The 18,776-nt window shown below is 41.2% G+C and overlaps 1 protein-coding gene across 1 annotated transcript in view; it reads left to right on the top strand.

Annotated features, from left to right (window-relative positions):
• LOC145412843 (uncharacterized) overlaps positions 1-18,776 on the top strand; it is a 68,654-nt gene that overhangs the window by 31,871 nt on the left and 18,007 nt on the right. The window contains exons 3-6 of the mRNA XM_080282643.1: positions 9,250-9,370; positions 14,483-14,632; positions 15,805-15,921; positions 15,988-16,139. Of these exons, the coding sequence (XP_080138769.1) occupies positions 9,250-9,370; positions 14,483-14,632; positions 15,805-15,921; positions 15,988-16,139 (540 nt within the window). The remainder of the gene's footprint in view (positions 1-9,249; positions 9,371-14,482; positions 14,633-15,804; positions 15,922-15,987; positions 16,140-18,776) is intronic.

The following is an 18,776-nucleotide window of genomic DNA, read 5'->3' on the forward strand; positions in this document are numbered from 1 at the left end:
TGTACAGACAATACAAATACCTCTTATTTCCAGCATAAACTTAGTCTCTGTCAGTAAAACTAGGGTACCATCAGGTACAAAAATTTACCAATTTTTTCACCATTTCTGCTTCTCACTTTCCTCTGGTGGCCAACATTCCACATTGACAGTTTGATGTTTTTTATACGATGCATCGAGGAGGAAAGTGTCATCCATGCCTTACTGATGAAGTAGGTGATGTGAAACATTGGCCAATTTTTGTCCTGAACTGTACCACTCTGCATCTGTTTATCCAGTTCAACATGGCTCAGAAAAAAAAGATGTAAAGAAAAAAAAGATGTAAAGAAAAAAAAAATTGCTCCATACTACTTGCTCTTATATACTTCAGCACCACAGAGTAAAAAAAAATTAAGAGAAAATAACAGCACTTTATTTTTTATGAAGTTCATTAGCACATGATTTTTTTTCATTAATTTCAACACTGCACTGTTGAAAATGTAAAAAAGTACCACTCATTTTTTTGTTTTTTGTTTTAAGTTCTTCCAGATCACTCTCACAGTAAAAATTTAAAAGAAAACAACACTGCCTCTTCTTTTTGCTTATCCAGTTTACCACTACACTGCAAAAATATATACAGTATACTGTACATTGAGTAAATTTAAACAAAAATAAATTACCACTTGAGTATTGTACAGTATAACTAGTGCAACATATGGATTAAAAAAAAGAAATAATTTTTCTTGATCCAGTTCAATACTGTACTACTATTGAAAATGTAAAAAAGTACCACTTATTTTTTTCAGTTCATCCAGATCACTACTGCACAGTAAAAAGTTAAAACAAAACAAAACTGCCCCTTGTTTTTGCTTATCCAGTTCACCACTACACTGCAAAAATATGTATACAGTATATACAGTAAATATATAAGAAAATAAAGTACCACTTGAATCTTGTTTAACTAGTACAACATTCACTTGAAAAAAAAAAAAAAGTTTGATTTGTCTTGATCCAGTTCAGCACTGTGCTACTTTAAAAAATGAAAAAGAAAACAAAAATACCACATGGTTTTTGTATGTCCAATTCCTCACACACATGCATGCATGCACGCACGCATGCACACACACACAAGTTTATCCAATTCACTATCACATTAGAATAGATATAGGTAATGGATTCGTAATGAGATACCTTTAACCCCTTCAGCCTGAGGGCAACATTTTTATTTTACCTTTGCTGTTACTGGACAATAATTTTCTGTTTGGGCTATCTTTTTAAAAACTGGATGGATGAGATAAAAGTCTTCATTAACTCCTTCACCACCAGGGAGCCCTCCTAAGATGAATGAAACAGTCTGGCAATAGCAAGAATAAACTACTAAATGACATCATCACTGTAAAGGGGTTAAGGATTTACAGGAATTGTTGTTCATTCTGGTGAGAGATTGCTTGTGTGTTGAAAGGACAGCTCAGTTAGTGCTGTCAGTGTCTGTTGTGTCTCTTGTGTACATTCTTACTCTCACAGCCACACCAGTGCTCAAACCAGCAGATTGAATCTAGTACCAGGTGAGTTTCTAGTGGAGTACTATTTATGGGTCACCCTGTATAGCTTTTCAGTATGAAGGTTAACTAGTCATACATTTTTCCATGATAAATGTTAAGATATCATAGTTTTCAGTAATGAAAGTTAACTAATCATACAGTTTTCCATGATGAAGAACTAATCATGCAGTTTTCCATGATAAAGGTTAACAGATCATATAGTTTTCCATGATAAAGGTTAGGTTATTTTTTATTTGCCAGCGCCGCTAAAGACACAGCGATACTTTCCATGCACTGCTCCATCTTCCTGTGGTGAGCAGATACCATGGCCTCCATCTTCGTATGGTGATCAGATACCATGGCCTCCATCTTCCTCTGGTGAACAGATACCATGGCCTTAAAATCCCTCACTTCTGATAATATTTCAAGGTTTGGCAACAGTATGTCCTGCTGCAGTTCTTCTGATTTTCCTAACCTCCTCTTTTTGGATGGTTTTGGATTAGTAAGCGACTTAATTCCGTTTTCATGAGAGTGAGCACCAACTGTTTCTGAAATACTAGTTTGGCAGAAATTTGGTCTTGTGTGGGAGTCACTGATGGTGGAAGCCTGGCTTCTTCCATCATCGCAATCCAAACCAGTGGAGTGATTTTTTCCATTAAGTGGTTCTGCAGCTAAAGATGGTTCATTTCCTGTACTGGTGGCATCAGTTCTGTCTTCATCTGCAGAGAAGGTTTGAAGTGAGGGAATAGGCTCTTCTTTTATTTCCAGGTACTCACATTCTGAAAAGGAGATAAACTATAAGTACCCTGTACAGTATATTATTAATGAGTATTTTTTTTTTCTGTGAGAGAGAGACATCAACAGGCAGATGGGCAATAACAGATTTATTTTATTTACAAGTGTATTCTGCCACTTATAAAGAAAGTAGCAGCACCTTTCCCTCCTCTGAATGGGACAGTTGCATAAGAACCTCTAATTGTGCAGAGGTTAACAAAAGCTACATCTGATTCCTTCAGTAAGAAAAATCTCCCCTATTGAATACAACAGATTAGAGATCATAAGAATAAAAAAATATTCAGTAAATATACTGTACATCACTAGATGGAGAGGGTTAAAACTCATTACACCAGCTAAAATCCATATCATGCTAAAAGTTAAATGCAAACAGTGTATGTGCTCATTATCAGTTGCTCTTGTTGACTTTTTTTTTCTTTCCTTTAAGTATGCAGCACATGATAAAAAAATTGCTTTTTTACAAGTTCCATTACTCTCTGTCAACCTTATTCACCTTTTTTTTTTTTTTACAACAGAGGATGGAAAAACAAATGAATAATAACAATAATAATAATAATAATAATAATAATCCATACACCAGATTATAAGTGTCCTTCATTCATAAAAATCTGTAACAGTTGGACTTAAGTAGGCTGAAGTTTGGGGGTAAACCACTCTGGAGATGTGAGTTCCACAGAGATGCAGTTCGGAGAATAAAAGAATTCTGAAAGGCAGAAGTTCTGCAATACGGCAGTGTGACGGTCCAGTTATGAGCGCCACCAGATGCCCGTGTAGCAAGGGGGAAGGCATAGAGAGGTGGCATAATGGATGCAATTTTGTCTGAGCATTTGCCGTAAACGCATCTATAAAATAATGCAAGGGAGACAACATTTCATCTTACTGTACTTGTAGGGGAGGCAGTTCATTTGCAGTGTTATCTATAATTTTAACAGCTTTGCTCTGAATTTTGTCCAGTTGTTTTAGTGCAACCTTTCCACATCCCTTCCACAAGTGTGGGCAATATTCCAGCTGAGTGCGCACATGACTCTTGTAAATTATAACTAACTGCTTGTCAGTGAAGAAGTTATGGCCTCTGTACAATAATCCAAGTTTCTTTGAAGTGGTTTTGGCAAGTGATCCTACACTAGAGGTCCAGGTGAGGGCATTGTTAAGTGAAACACCGAGAATGTCAGTACTTTTAGAGATATGAATATTAGTAGCAGTGAAGGTAATATAGGAATCAGGCAATACAGTATGTCTGTCAGTTAACTGTATATATTGTATTTGGTTTTCCTAGCATTAATGTACATGAGACAATGTTATTTTGTCCCCATTCAGTGATTTTAGATAAGTCTTGATTTATGGAGATTGCTGTACTGAATTGTGAGTTACAGACATTAAACATTGTGAATGGGTGTGTAAGTTTGAATGAACTGAAGTGCTGAGTCATCTGCATTATGAATCGATGAGATTATGGGTGACACATAAGAGATCATTAATATGAATTAGGAATAGGGCTGGATCCAGAACTGATCCTTGTGGACTGCCAGCAATAATTGAGTGAAAGTTGGAATATAGTTATATCATCTACTTTTATCTTTCTGTCGCTGTGATATGAGGAAATCAGAGGAACAAAGGTTGATAGGCCTTAGCAAGGGAGTTTGGATAGCAGGGAATGGTGTCACACTCAGTCAAAAGCTTTAGAAATATCAAGGACTACTGCATGAGTTTCTCCATGTTGTCAGTCGACTGATAGATGGTACGAGTCATGAGACTGAGTATATCAACAGTGGATCTTTCCTGGCAAAAATCACATCTTTTGTGGGAAAAACCATACCGTCTGTCACTAAGTTGTTCAAGTCAAGATGTTTAACTATGTGGTTATTAATTACAATCTCAAATACGTTACCAAGAGAAGATGTTATAGCACTTAGTCTGTAATCAGAGGGGTCTTCCTTTCTTTGGAATTGGATGGATATTGGCTTCCTTCCAAGAATTAGGGAATGAAGAAGTACCTATTCATAGTCTGAATAATTTTACCAGAAGTTACCCTCATTTTTAAGTACTAATTATAGTAAAAAAGTTGTAATAATTTGGAACATCTTTGAACTACATCACGAATTGCCATTATCACTGAAAACAGTTTACATTGCATACCTTCCTTAACACTGGTGCTGCCATGCTCAGAGTCTGGCCTTTCAGTATCCAACAAAAGTGTCCAAGGAGGAGAAGGAGGCTTTTCAGCACTCAGTGGGTCTATGCTGTCCACTTCCTCACCTGAAATAATTGCATGAAAACGTACAGGAGCAACTCCACCATTTATCTTCTTCAATCTGTTCCTATCTATCTATCTATTGCCAGATGCCTCAATCCCGTTTGGGGTGGCCACAAACAAATCGCCTCCAAGTCGCCCTGTCCCCCGCCATTCCACTGCCCTGCTCCCAACTCACACCCCCCTCTCTCATATACCTCTCCACCCCATCCCTCCATCTCATCCTCGGCCTCCCCCTCCCTCTTCCCCCCTCCACCTCACTCACATACACTCTCTTTGTCAGTCTTTCACCCTCCATCCTCTCCACATGGCCAAACCACCTCAGTGTGTTCCTCATAACGCTTCCTATCACATCCACATCCACACCACAATGCTCCTTTATATCCTCATTCGTCAGCCTGTCTCTCCACGTGACTCCACAGGCTCCTCTTAAATAACTCATTTCCACTGCTCTCACTCTTGACTTGTGTCCATCCAACAATGTCCAAGCTTCACTTCCGTACGTTAGAGTTGGTATCACAATACTGTCATGTAGTAACTTTTTCACTTCCATGCTCACTTCCCTGTTTCTTATCACTGCTTTCAAGGAACCAGCAACCTTTCTTCCCTGCTGTATCCTTTCAAGCACTTCACCCTCCAAACCTCCATCCTTACTCATCACACTACCCAAATACTTAAACGTACTCACATTTTCCAATTCCTCACCATCTAACCTTTTATTATTTTATCACTGCTACTGTAGGTGTTGTGGCCCCAAGCTCATCCAAATGTGAACTCAGTGGATTATAGGTTGAAGCTACCTTTCTGCAATCCACTATCCTCCTTTCAAGGGATAGGGAGGTAGCTGAGGGACATGTGCATGACCAGGCAGCTGCACTGCCCAGTTATATCAGTGCCACCCTGTAAAGGTGTCTCCAGCACCATCACTGCTATTAAGTAATTATAGTATTTCACCCATTCATCCATCATTCAGTCCAGTATTGCCTCACCAGGAGTAGAAAGCTCCAGGGCTAGGCTACTCATTCCAAACATTAAAAGTAAGAGTGACCAGTTTCTTGCCTCCCAGTGGCATCATGTGAACAACAAACCCCAACCACCTCTTGATATCAGATTCTCATCAGCCACACCAAGTTGGGGAATCTTAACTCAGTAGATCATATCATTCAGTATTTCAAAACTGTATGAAGGCAATGGGGCAAATGTACAACATTAGCATAGAGCTGTAGAAAAAAAGGGCACCCTTAGTCTCCTTGCCTGTACTGTATCATAAATCTGCCCCATAAAGAGAAAAGTACTGAACTGTGATAGGCTTGGTTACAATATTTATTATGTTCTTGTTAAGTCCAGACTTTTGAACTGGGAGATTTAGATAGAGCCTTCATTAAATCCTTCACTCAACTCACATGGTCTGGATGACAAGGTTGATGCAAGAGATTGTGTCGAAGTTGATGGTTGTGGCTGTTGTGATGCAGTATGTGGCTGTGACAAGGCTGGTGGCTACAGTGATGAGGCATATACTGTACAGATGAACATGGTGAGACAGCAGCATAAGGCAGGAATGTGGGTGAGGGAGGATTGTGTAGCAAGAGCATGGGTGAGGCAGGAGTGTGTGGCATGAGTGTGGGTGAAGCTGCAGTGTGCAACAGGAGCATGGGTGAGGCAGGAGTGTTTGGAACGAGTGTAGGTGAGGCTGAAGTGTGCAGCAACAGAATGCATGTGGCAGTGGCAAAAGTAAGCGAGAACAATGTAGGTGAAGCAGAAGTGTGTGGCAAGAGCATGTGTTAGGTTGGAGTGTGCGACAACAGAATAGGTGAGGCAGAAGCATGCAGCAAGAGCGTCGGTGAGGCAAGAGTGTGCGGCAAATCATGGGTGCTCAAGGGGTGTATGTCAAGAGCATGGTGAGGCAGGAGTGTGCAGTAGGAGCACTGGTGAAGCAGAAGTGAGTGGTAGTCATAAGGCAAACTTGTGTTGACACCAATACATTATGACTGCTCGCCTCTGCCTTCTCTAGTCCCTATTCTATGGCCCCTCCAGCTTTCCCTTTCTACGAGGCATGATTCTGATGTAGTGATAATGTAAAACTGTGGATAAAATCATGAAGACGATGGATACTTGTTGCATTTTAGTCAAACTGGCATCAGACAATTTTAAACAATGTTGGGAGGAACTCTTGTTGCAGTGGCATTAATGAAGGCTTTATTTAACTCTTACAGTTCAAAAAGTTTCCTATATGTTAAGAGGGTACAAAAGGAGAAAAAAAAACAAAAAAAAAGAGAATTGTAAGTACAGTACCTGCATATCCTAAGTTCTTGTTTTGTTAGTTTTCCTGGCATTATGCTCTAGTTCATGTTAGGTTATCTTTTCAGGCATTCAGCTCTGTAATTAAGGCCACAATAAACTGCAGAAAAATGCACACTGAAATTCCACTGCTGCCCATAGAGCTGATCTGACAGTTTACCTCAATTTACAGTATAGTACCAGTTGTAATAATAAGAAACACATCTCTGACCTACACTGTGGAATGCCCATATCACTGAGAACAATGTAGAATGCATACCTTCCTCGACAGTTATGTCTCCTTGCTCAGAGTATGACCTTCCAGTATCCAACACAACTGTCTCAGGAGAAGGAGGACGTTGTTCAACACATTGTGGATCTACCTGGTCCGCTTCACCTGAAATAATTGTAATATATAGGTAATGAATGGTGATAGATAGAATATCTCAAATTTGTTGTATGTCGCTGATGCAGTGCTGCTTGCAAATACCAGACAAGAGCTTGGTAGACCAGTGCAGGGTTTTGTAATGTCTGTGAGCATCGTGCCTTGAGAGTAAATGTAGAAAAGAGTGAAGTCATGGTTATTGAGAGAGAAGGTGACTCCCAGTATGATATTACAGTGAATGGAGAGAGACTGGAATTGGTGAGAGATTTCAAATACCTGGGTACAGTGATAGAAAAGAGAGGAAAATGTGCCAAAGAAGTGGAAAGTAGAGTGACACAAGGAAGGAAAATAGCTGGTGCTATGAAGGCCTTGATAAAAAACAGAGGCCTGAGTGTTGCAGCTGTGCGAGACTTACATGAAGGAGTATTAGTGCCAACTTTAACATACGGATGTGAGACTATGATGTGGCATGAAAATGACCTTGCCCATTTAAACTTGATTGTTGTAAACAGCCACTTAAGCAATGTAAAATCAGTAATTATGAGATGTTTTATAAAGTACAGTACAGTACTTATAATTACTCAGGTAACGTTTAAAGTATATTTAGGTTTCTGGAATGCAATCAAATATAGGCTTTTGATTTGCGGGTGAAAGTATCCCCCTACAGACTGCCGGCTGCCCTTTGATTTTTTTTTTCCCTCCCATGATCTACCAACTTTCCTTCCTTTAGTAACAGTATCGACTAGGCCTAATGCTGATCTGGCAACAGCTTCGCAACACGTCGAAACCAAACAAAGCAGCAGGGCAGCTTCAACAGTACCTGTTCTTAATAAAACACTGGGTAAAGGTGGATTTACACTTGACAAACGGACGTGAACAAGAAACCATGGCCCAATTAGATATGGGCTGTAACGAGCAAGTATTCGCGAACGCCGCGTAAGTGGTAGCAAATGCCCCCGTAAACATTCACTCATGTCCTGGTACCTTTGCAGTAAAAGTAGGCTTCAGTATCCCCATTGCGGCCACTTAGCAGAATATCAAGCAGGCAGTTGCATGTACTGGAATTCTTATTTATGGGTTCTTTGAAGGAACGATGATTTACCAGCACATTGGATCGATTGAGTTATGCTTGATATTGCCTGACATGACTTCACCCACTTGTGTGTGTGAAATTCACCGGGTCGGTCAGGATCACTTGATGGTCGTGATATGTCAGCTTTTACCCTCCCGGAAGGGAGCTGGGAGCTCATATAGTCCGATCTAAGGGCAAGGCTGTGACCTTCACACACGCACACACCCGTCCCCTTGCTCAAGAGGGACAGTAACCACCCACTTCGTCAGTGAAACTTTTCGCAACCTGAGCGAGGCGCGAACTCCCGTCCCCCAGTTGGCAAGCGAGAACGTTACCACTGCACCAGCGAGCGGTGTGTGTGTGTGTGTGTAAAGACAAACTAATTTAAGTTATAAATATAATTTAAGTTACCGGTATATATATAACAAAGTGAACAGTGGAAGCACGTGACAGAAGCTTAATCTCCCTCCAATGGATTAACTCCCAGTATGGGCCTGGATGTTGCCGCTCGTGAGTGTTTTAACTTATTTATTTCTATTAAGAAAATAGCGTATGTTCTACTGATTCCTTCAAATTATATTATAAACGTAATTGTTACATTACTTACCCAACTTAGAACTACCGTGAAAGTCGGTAAAAGTAACTGCATTTTTTTCAGCACCACTGTAAAATATGTATGCCACGTTTCTTTATTGATGTACAAGAGCCATATGCATTACTAGTTTACCTTCCTTTGATGTGCTAGAATACTTACGTTTACATTGTACTAGTATGTGTGTACCTATCTGTGATGCCTATTACATATATAACAGAATCTACTCATCGCTCGTTTAGGAAGTATGGCATGGTTGCACCCAGCGCCAGACCCCACCCAAACCTTGGTTTTAGACTGGTGAGACTATAGCTTGATTGACTCACTGCCTGACTGACAAATGTTATGGTGGTGTTTCAGGGCGTGGACCAGTTGAGTCTTTACGTGGATACTGCAGAGGAGGCTGAGGCGTGGGCCGGAATGCTGAGGGTTACGGCCGCTCAACGCTCACTGCAGCTGGAGGGGCTCAACCTCGAATGTGGTGCGGCAGGGGAGCCAGGTGAGGCAGGGGAAGTCGGATGGTGAAATAGGGTAAGGCCGGGAGATAAGCAAGGATGAGACTGGGGATTGAGGTAGGGGTGGTAGCAGAGACAGGTGAGGTAGAATGAGTCAGGGAATTGAAGTAGAATGAGGCAGAGGAGTGAGGTGGGTGAGGCAGATGGATAGGTTGGGTGAGGAAAGGTATTGTGGGAGGCAGGGTCTATAGAATACAACTGTAGCCTAGTCATAGCACCTCTCTTGACACGCTTGTTTCGTCAAAGGATAAAATGCAAAGACTATCACGATCAGGCATCGACCTTGTTTTGTGCTGCAGCAAATTGAAAACAGGCTGCAAGGTACTAGGTTCAACTGGAAGTTTTGATGCCCAACGCTTCAATGTTGTAATGGAAGGCAGTGGAAAGAAACACTTTTTGTGCAAGTATCGATAAGCCTTTGGGCTGACGCCTCGCAAAGTCAGAGCCCTGCTTATGTCATCATCAGATCACTTAGTTATAGCCTTCTCGTATAAAAAATAATCAGCCTCAGAAAGGGGAAAAAAAATCTTAGAAGTCTAGTAGCTGTCACTCTGGCACTCTCCAGGTGCTTAAGAAGACTCTCTCCTTTTCCCATTCCTCTTTTTGAGTCAGGTGTGCATCTCTTTCCACTTGCATAACTTGAACCTGACGAAGTTCCTCAATAACAGAAGCACGTTCCACTTATGCTTCACATTCCTCCAGGCCTAATGGTCTGCAGTTATCTCAGTTTATTTCACTAATCGTTTTTGCCCCCTTTTCTCAGCTCGAATCTCACGAATACTATCAGGTTGTTTTCCTAAAAACAATATATATATATATATATATATATATATATATATATATATATATATATATATATATTATATATATATATATATAAATGCATAGGCTATTTGAATCATGCTAGACAGCGCCAAAAAATGTGGCTTAACTACTAGAGCAAGACAAAGATAATAAGGTGTTTCTGATCTACGAGAGTAAGGGTGGCCTTCTTCTTTGTCGTCCTTATCTCATTCTAGTAGTTCAGTTACTCTTCTAGAAGCTGCCTAGCATGGGCCGACCGGCCTACTGCAGTTATCCTCTCCTTATGTAAAGAAGGTGCTCGCTCTCTCTCATTATATATTTATATACTGTATATTATGTAGCTTCGTATGGATATACAATATAAAAATGTGTACGGTACATTTCTTGCAATATATTTTCTATACAAACCTATGCATGTATCTGTTTGTCTTTTCTATCTCATATACTGATTTTATTGTATATATATATATATATATATATATATGTGTGTGTGTGTGTGTGTGTGTGTGTGTGTGTGTGTGTGTGTGTGTGTATACTGTACACGATCCATAGTAATACATAATTACAGAGAGAGAGAGAGAGAGAGAGAGAGTATAAGTCAGGTGTTCTTTCTGACCTGATACAATTCCCCAGAGTCCTTTGACACTCCCATAAATCTAGGCCTGTTCAGTCTCTCTCTCTCTCTCTCTCTCTCTCATTATTTATATACAATATAAAATCAGTATATATTAGAAAGATAGAAAGGCTTGTATAGTTATTACAAGAAATATATAGTGAATATCTATTAGCCCCCATATATATATATATATATATATATATATATATATATATATATATATATATATATATATATATACATATACACACACGACTTTTTATATCGTATATCGAAATATATATCTCCATAACATTATATACATATCGGTATATAATGAGAGAGAGAGAGAGAGAGAGAGAGAGAGAGAGAGAGAGAGATGGTGTGAGGTGTTCCTTCGAACCTCATGCAATTGGAAATCAGTATATATTTGACGGACTGAGGGATAGAGAGAAACAGAAAGATAGATAGATAGACGAGGAGTTATTGCAAGAAAAATGCACGGTAATGCTATGTCCGCCCGTTTGTTTTCATAGGTAGGGTAACTGTTGAAATGGATCTTAGAAAATAAAATCCCTTCGTGTTTCTTTTTTTAGTCGTGGGTCACATTCTTACCTTCAGAATTTGGTAAATTCAGTGTTGGAAGTGCATCATCCTTTAGTATTCTTTGATTTGGAGGTATTGGTATATCCAGCAATTCATATTTGAGTGACCATTTTAATGCTCTCCGCTCAAAATGACGACTGCATACTCGCGTTCTGTCAGGGTTAATTATGTCTTTTCTTTTGCATAAATGTATCCACTTTTGACGAACTTCTGCATTTCTTGGGAATCTAAAGAAGCTGACTCCCGTGACCTTCTTTCTAGAGTCTTCGGAACACCCGAATACTGCACATTTAGTAGGCATTGAAGTTGTGACCAGCACGGTGACCTTTAGAGAACTGAGCGAGCGAGAACCACTGCTGGCCGCGTGACGCGCGCGAAGATAAAGTAGGACTCGCCTAAGCTTGCGGCTGTGGTGTGGCCCGCACCTATGTACAGTGTTGCCACGTTTTCTATACCGTTATCTCTCTCTATCTCTATAGACGCGTTTTCGTCCGACCGCGGTTTGACTTTGTGTATCCCAGGGTTAAGAGTACTACACCACCATACCTCCACACATACCACAATATTCAGCTACACCACCATACCTGCACACATACCACAATATTCAGCTACACCACCATACCTGCACACATACCACAATATTCAGCTACACCACCATACCTCCACACATACCACAATAATCAGCTACACCACCATACCTCCACACATACCACAATATTCAGCTACACCACCATACCTCCACACATACCACAATATTCAGCTACACCACCATACCTGCACACATACCACAATATTCAGCTACACCACCATACCTCCACACATACCACAATATTCAGCTACACCACCATACTTGCACACATACCACAATATTCAGCTACACCACCATACCTCCTCACATAGCCAAATTTTCAACACTTCACCATACCTGTCAATGTTGGAAGATTGAGTGTAGGGACTGCATCATCCAGCAGTAAAGTCACACGATCTGGAATTGGCTGATTCAGGAGCTCGTACATAAGGTGTCTCTTGTATGCAGTAGATTCAAAATGCAGGCTGCAGACTCTTGCATTTTTAATATTAACTGGAGTTTTGCGGCTGCACAATTTAATCCACTTCTGTTGCACTTCTTTGTCTTTAGGGAAACGATGAAACTTTATAGTCTGATCTTTTTGCTTGAATCTAGACAAGCATCCAAACACCGCACAAGACATTGGAGCGGAGAGCGCGGGAGGTTCTGCACACACGTGTACAGGCAGGGTATAGGCAGTAGACCTATACTCAGGTGCGGTCGACCTCTAACTGACCTCAGAATCACCTGGGACCCCAGCCCAGTAAAACCAGGTGACGTCATGCGCCAAGCTGTCCCAATTTTAGCCAGAAGCGGACTAACCCTACGTAGTACCCTCTTAACCCTGGTGTATCCTTGGGTCGTGGGTAGGCCCTCGGGTGATGACTTAGAGCTTCCTTACCCTCCCCCCCACTGGGTAGGCCTTCTTGGAGGAGGACGTGGTAGAGGCAACTTATGCAGGGGAAGAGGTGGGGATGAGTTATGCAGAGAGATTGGGCAAGGCGTGACTCGTGAGGATGGGGGTGGGCGTCAAAAAACAGGTGAGGAAGGCGAGGGTAAGTTGGGGGGAGGGTGACAGACTATAGGATTCAGAGTTGTAATGGTAAACTTTCTTGCACGTCATTCCCTGCGATTTATTCTGCTCATTAAACCTCAGTATTTTTGTTTTAAATGTTACTGATGCAAACTAAGTCGATATTAAAATTATTTATATACAAGCAGGATACAGTGGAATGTTCTGGTGCAGTAAGCAAAATAAATCCTTTAGGAAGAGGTAGTTGAAAGCTGCTGATCCCACTTAGCTCAGAAGCATATTAGGACGACTAAGAATTATACAGTATACGTAATTTTTAGCTGTTATTCTTTTTCGAACTGTTAGCCGCTTAATTACTAATAGTTTGTAGAAGTTATGGAAAAAACGATAAAACTGTTTAATTCTTTGCCAGATTGATCTCATGTTTAGGGCAGTTTTACGAAGTTACAAAAAAAAAAAAAAAAAAAAAGTTTCCACTACAAGGGCTTCATTTTAATACTGTGACATGTATAGTGAGCCGTGATGCTGTAGGTAAAATAGTGCATTGAATGATGAGTGAATGGAAGTGCACCTGCATCGTCACAACCTTCCCTATTATTTACTCACCGCAAGCACTGCATCTCTGCCGTATGCTCCATTGAAATGTGCACTTTTTAGTTATTCAGTTTTTAATATGCACTTTGTGTGTGTGTGTGTGTGTGTGTGTGTGTGTGTGTGTGTGTGTGTGTGTGTGTGTTTAATGTTCTCTTATATAACTGTCTCAATCACAACGATAATGTTATAATGTTACCAGATGTTTTCCTTTCTCATCTGTCGCTATTTGCAGCTAATATTTCATGTTTTGCTGATTCTGTAATATGCAGATTTACCTGTTAGCTATGCTGGTGCACACCTGTCCTTATCTGAATATTATTTTTAATGTCTTCTACCTTGTCTTTGTTAATGCGTCGAGTAGTTGCCTGTAGATTGTGTGTGTGTGTGTGTGTGTGTGTGTGTGTGTGTGTGTGTGTGTGTGTGTGTGTGTGTGTGTGGATTTTTTTTTTTTTTTGTATTTCACGTTTTGTCTTACTGATTTGTACAGTAACTAATCTTCTAATGCCTGTCCTTCACGTGCACAAGCCTGTACCCTTTTCACTTTAATTTGGCCTATAATTGTCATCTCTCCATCTTGAATGTTCAGTTGTAACAGTAGATTAACAGTAAAGTATGGCGCTATAGTCAGGAATAAATGCTATGGAATGAGTATAAATCCGTAGCATTGCCTTAATTTGCCATTGAGCTACAGGTACATGAAATAAACCTCAAGAGGACGAAAATATGGGCCAAATTAAGGTAAACGAACTATAGTACGTGTGTTCTGAGCGTTCTTGTTAACACTCGCTTTTCCACATTGTTGATGGCATGCTGATCTGTCCCCGTGTTCCCGTCTCCACACTCTTCCCTGTCAGGTTGTGAGGAGGAGGTCGATGGAGGCAGTACGGATACTCTAAAGGAGGGGGAGGAGGAGGAGGAGGAGGGAGAGGAAGAAATGGAGGAAGAGGAGGAAATGGAAGATGATGAAGTGGCCCAGCTGACGCGAGAGGCACTGGACAGCTATTTCGACCTCCTCCAGCCCTACTACTGTAATTTTTGTATAGTCATCAAAGAATTATCGAGACTCCCATTGTGCCTTGCTTTTGAAACGTAGCAAAAAGAATTTTGAAACACTGAATAAATAACAAAACGTTAGCTCAAGCTGTTTCATGAATGTAGAAGTCTGGATACTTCTTTTGTTGACTGCACTTCCCTTTGCTGCCCCTGTACCATTGTGATCTGGAGTACTTAAGTGTAATGCCCAGCAACGTCTCTTTGTCAGAAGAGTAATAGGTGATGAGTAAAAATACCTTCCATAGTTTTCTGGTGCATTTCTGTTGTGTATTTTGTGTCATCTTTTCACTGCATCGGTTTTGTTATGCTGTCACGTTACAACTTACACATACCCAGTGCTGAGTGTTTGCATGTTTTGTTTAAGTGATGTGATCCTTGAATTCTTTGTCTAGTCACTTCCCATCACTGTCACTTTCTGCCTTAATTCATTGTTAAACCTCAGAGCACATGTGTTAACCCCTTAACTTCGGCTGACTTCCTTTGATGTTCCAGTTTCTTGACAAATATTCGAATGCATTGTAAATGCATTGTATAATTTTTCTTTGTTGGTTTTGTGTTAATAATTTTCTTTCATGCTTATTTAGACTGAATAGAGCATATGAATTTTGCCTTTTTAAACTTATTAAAGTATCGGTAATTTGGGCTGTTAAGAAAATGAAGTTTAGAGGTTAATAGCCATAGCTTAATTCGCTTGTTTACCACTTTTCTACATCCACTTTTTTTTCCCCCGATGTACGCTCGCAGTCAAATTCCTCCCTTGTTATCATTCATACTGAGATACAAGCAGAGGGGTTTGGAATTACTTCGGTCGCTGACTGTTTACCCAAGAAAAGAACTGTGATCATGAATTCACCGTGGATTTGTCAGAACCTCGACGCTTGAATAGGGAGAAATTGTTGACTGTGACAATACAGTACAGTACTTTGATATAGAGTTACAAGCACCCTTTGTCCCTGTTTCACTGCTAAAAGTTCGTTGTGATTACGGTAACTTTTCTCAGGCCCTTAAGTCAGCTATTGTTTTTCACTCATTTGTCCTGTAGATCTTTGTGTTTTGAGTGCCAGGTGGTTGTGTAGCCCAGGAATCGTGATGGTGCTTCTAGTATTTGCTTTGAAATATTTTGCTGAATTTCTTGGTTTTTGCACAGGCGAGGAGGAGGACACGGGCAGCGGTGACTCCTGCGAGACGGAGAGCCAAGAGGAAGAAGATGGAGGGAGGAGAGGCATAGAGGAAGAGGAGGAGGAGGAGGGGGAGGGGATGCAGAGTATGGAGGAGGGAGAAGTGAGACTTCACCACCCGCGCCGCCCCTCCTCCCACGGGCGGCGGAGAGACGAGGAGGGGGAGGTGAGACTCCGCCACCCCCGCCGCCCGTCCTCCTCCCACGGGCGGCGAAGAGACGAGGAGGGCAGAAGAGAACTACTGCAGCAGATGTTGGCTACCAAATCACTGCTGGAGAAGAAGCAGAAGAACCGACGCTCTGGGGTAGGTTGGGGTTTGAGGATTGGTTGGAGGAGGAAGGGTTGCAGTCTAGGTTGGGAACGGAAAAGGTGATTGAGGTGCAAGAGAGGAAGGTTGATGAGGTTGGGAAGGGAAGGAGCACAGTGAGACAGGCCGCGACGGTCATGGTGAATGGTACAATACAATTTTACGTCCAAGAAACGAACGGTCGCTGTGATTGGAGTGCCCATTTTATTTATATTTTTTCTTTAGCTGATGTTTTTAGAGTATTTGTTCTAATATGTTTGGTCAAAAATGTCGCCAAACAATAGACAAGGTAGCTAAAATATCGCCAAGTCGCTAAACGGCAGGAAAAGTAGCTGAGCCGACTTTGAAATTCGCTAAGTTGCTATAGGCTTAGTGGTGATTTTCTTTCCGTTAGTTCTCATGTAATAGGGAAGAAAGGTTGCTGGTTCCTTGAAAGCAGTTATAAGAAACAGGGAAGTGAGCATGGAAGTGATAAAGCTACTACATGACAGTATTGTGATACCAACTGTAACGTATGGAAGTGAAGCTTGGACCTTGTTGGAGGGACAGATTAGAGTGAGAGCAGTGGAAAGGAGTTATTTGAGAGGAACATGTGGAGTCACATGGAGAGACAGACTGACAAATGAGGAAGTGAAGGAGCATTGTGGCGTGGATGTGGATGTGATAGGAAGCGTTAGGAGAAACACACAGAGGTGGTTTGGACATATGGAGAGGATGGAGAGTGAGAGCCTGATGAGGAGAGTGTACGTGAATGAGGTGGAGGGGGGGAGAGGGAGGGGGTGGCCTAGGATGAGATGGAGGGATGGAGTGGGGAGGTATATGAGAGAGGGTGTGTGTGTGAACTGGGAGCAGGGCAATGAAATGGCGGGGGACAGGGCGACGTGGAGGCAATTTGTTTGTGGCCACCCCTTACGGGATTAAGGCGTCTGGCAATAGATACATAGTTCTCATGTGATCTCTTCAACCTCCCCTCCTCTCTCTCTCTCTCTCTCTCACCGCTACCAGATAGCTACCTATGTATACACTTATAAAAGTGTACATGTAACGATTTCTTATAAGTAAACAAAATGTAAATAAAATTTCAACGAGAGAGAGAGAGAGGAGGTGATTCCGCACCAGTTTCACCTGCGAGTACATGTCAGAGTCTCAGGGGACCCTCCTCCTTCCTCTTTCTTTCTCACTGGAAACTTCCCACCCCTTCTCTTCTGTCCTTACACCTCGTGTGTCTCATAAGCATCATAGACTGACGAGGCAAACTGGTTGTGAAAAACGTCACTCAGAACAGGAGTAATAAATCAGAGCAATAATAATAATAATAATAATAACGCCGGTAATCCAAGCAAAACTCACTACACAATGCTCGAGGCGGGAGTTGGGAGGCAGAGAACTGAGGGGCACGAGCGGGAGACCGTCGTCACCATATTACCTCGGGAGCTAAAAGTTCCATTACGTACCTCGCGAACTAAAAGTTCCATTAGGCACCACAGAACAAAAAGAAACCAGAAAAAAATCAGGTTTTCTATCAGAGATTGCGTATTTCTGTCTGTTGACATCGTCTAACACACCCACAAGGGTGTGTAACGCTGTAAATACGAGCCGGGATATTTAGATGTGCAGACACTAAGCAACTTTACTTCTGCCGTTCGTTTCTTGGGAGATGGTAGATGGTTGTGGCGCGGTTTTCGAATTTTTCATATTTTTTCGTGTATTTCGACTTTTTTTTTTTTTTTTTTGGTACATCTGTCCTCTTAGTTTTTCTATCGGCATTTTCAAGGGTGTTTGTAATTTAAAGTGATTACAAGAATTAGTCATAAATGTAGGTCGGTTGCAATAATTTGTTGGATTAACCACTTTGTTTCGTAAAATTTAAAGCCCTTCACACTTATTACAATTAATTAATCATCATTTCACCATGAAATTACAGTTTTTATGATAATGTAAATATATTCATGGTACACTGATAATGATTTAGAATTACGTTTGACGACTGGGTTCACAGTCATTTAGCCAATCACATGCACCCGATGGTTTCTTGGTGATGCTTTGTATGAAGAAAAGATGATCCTATAGAGGTTACGTGGACAGTTGATGTTCATACTTGACCGTCAGTCCCCAAACAGTTAATCTTATTATAGTCGATCACATTTTACTAAAACTGTTAACTCACTTCGTACCTTGTTTTGTAGGCAGATTTTGATCAGGGAGTGCTTCAGGTTTTAGCAGCCTTTTTTTGATTGATGGCGGTATCCTTAGCAGCTCGCTTTTCAGATCTCTTGCATATTGTTCTGAGCTGAAATGCCTTTCACAGACACGGCCGTTGACAGAAACGTTCGTCCGTCCACACAAATTTATCCACTTTAGTCTGGTGATTTTTTCTTATCGGTATGCGAAAACGTCTCAGATAATGACCATCGGATGTCTTCCCAGAACACCCAGACACATTGCACATGGTGAAAATTACTATAACTTTACGAAATGTATAAAATAAAGCAGGCTGTGCTTCACACTTGATTGCCCAGGACACACTGTTGTTCTGGGTCCGTAACCCAGGCAGGTGCTCTGGTGACGTCACGGGTCAAGGCGACAAATCAGAGATGGCCTGCTCAAAACCTACTTTATTTTGGCCCAGAGATG

Source organism: Coenobita brevimanus, chromosome 94 (genome assembly GCF_032717465.1).
Source record: "Coenobita brevimanus isolate Jiangsu-jjx chromosome 94, ASM3271746v2, whole genome shotgun sequence".
In the NCBI taxonomy this organism is placed as follows: Eukaryota; Metazoa; Arthropoda; class Malacostraca; order Decapoda; family Coenobitidae; genus Coenobita; species Coenobita brevimanus.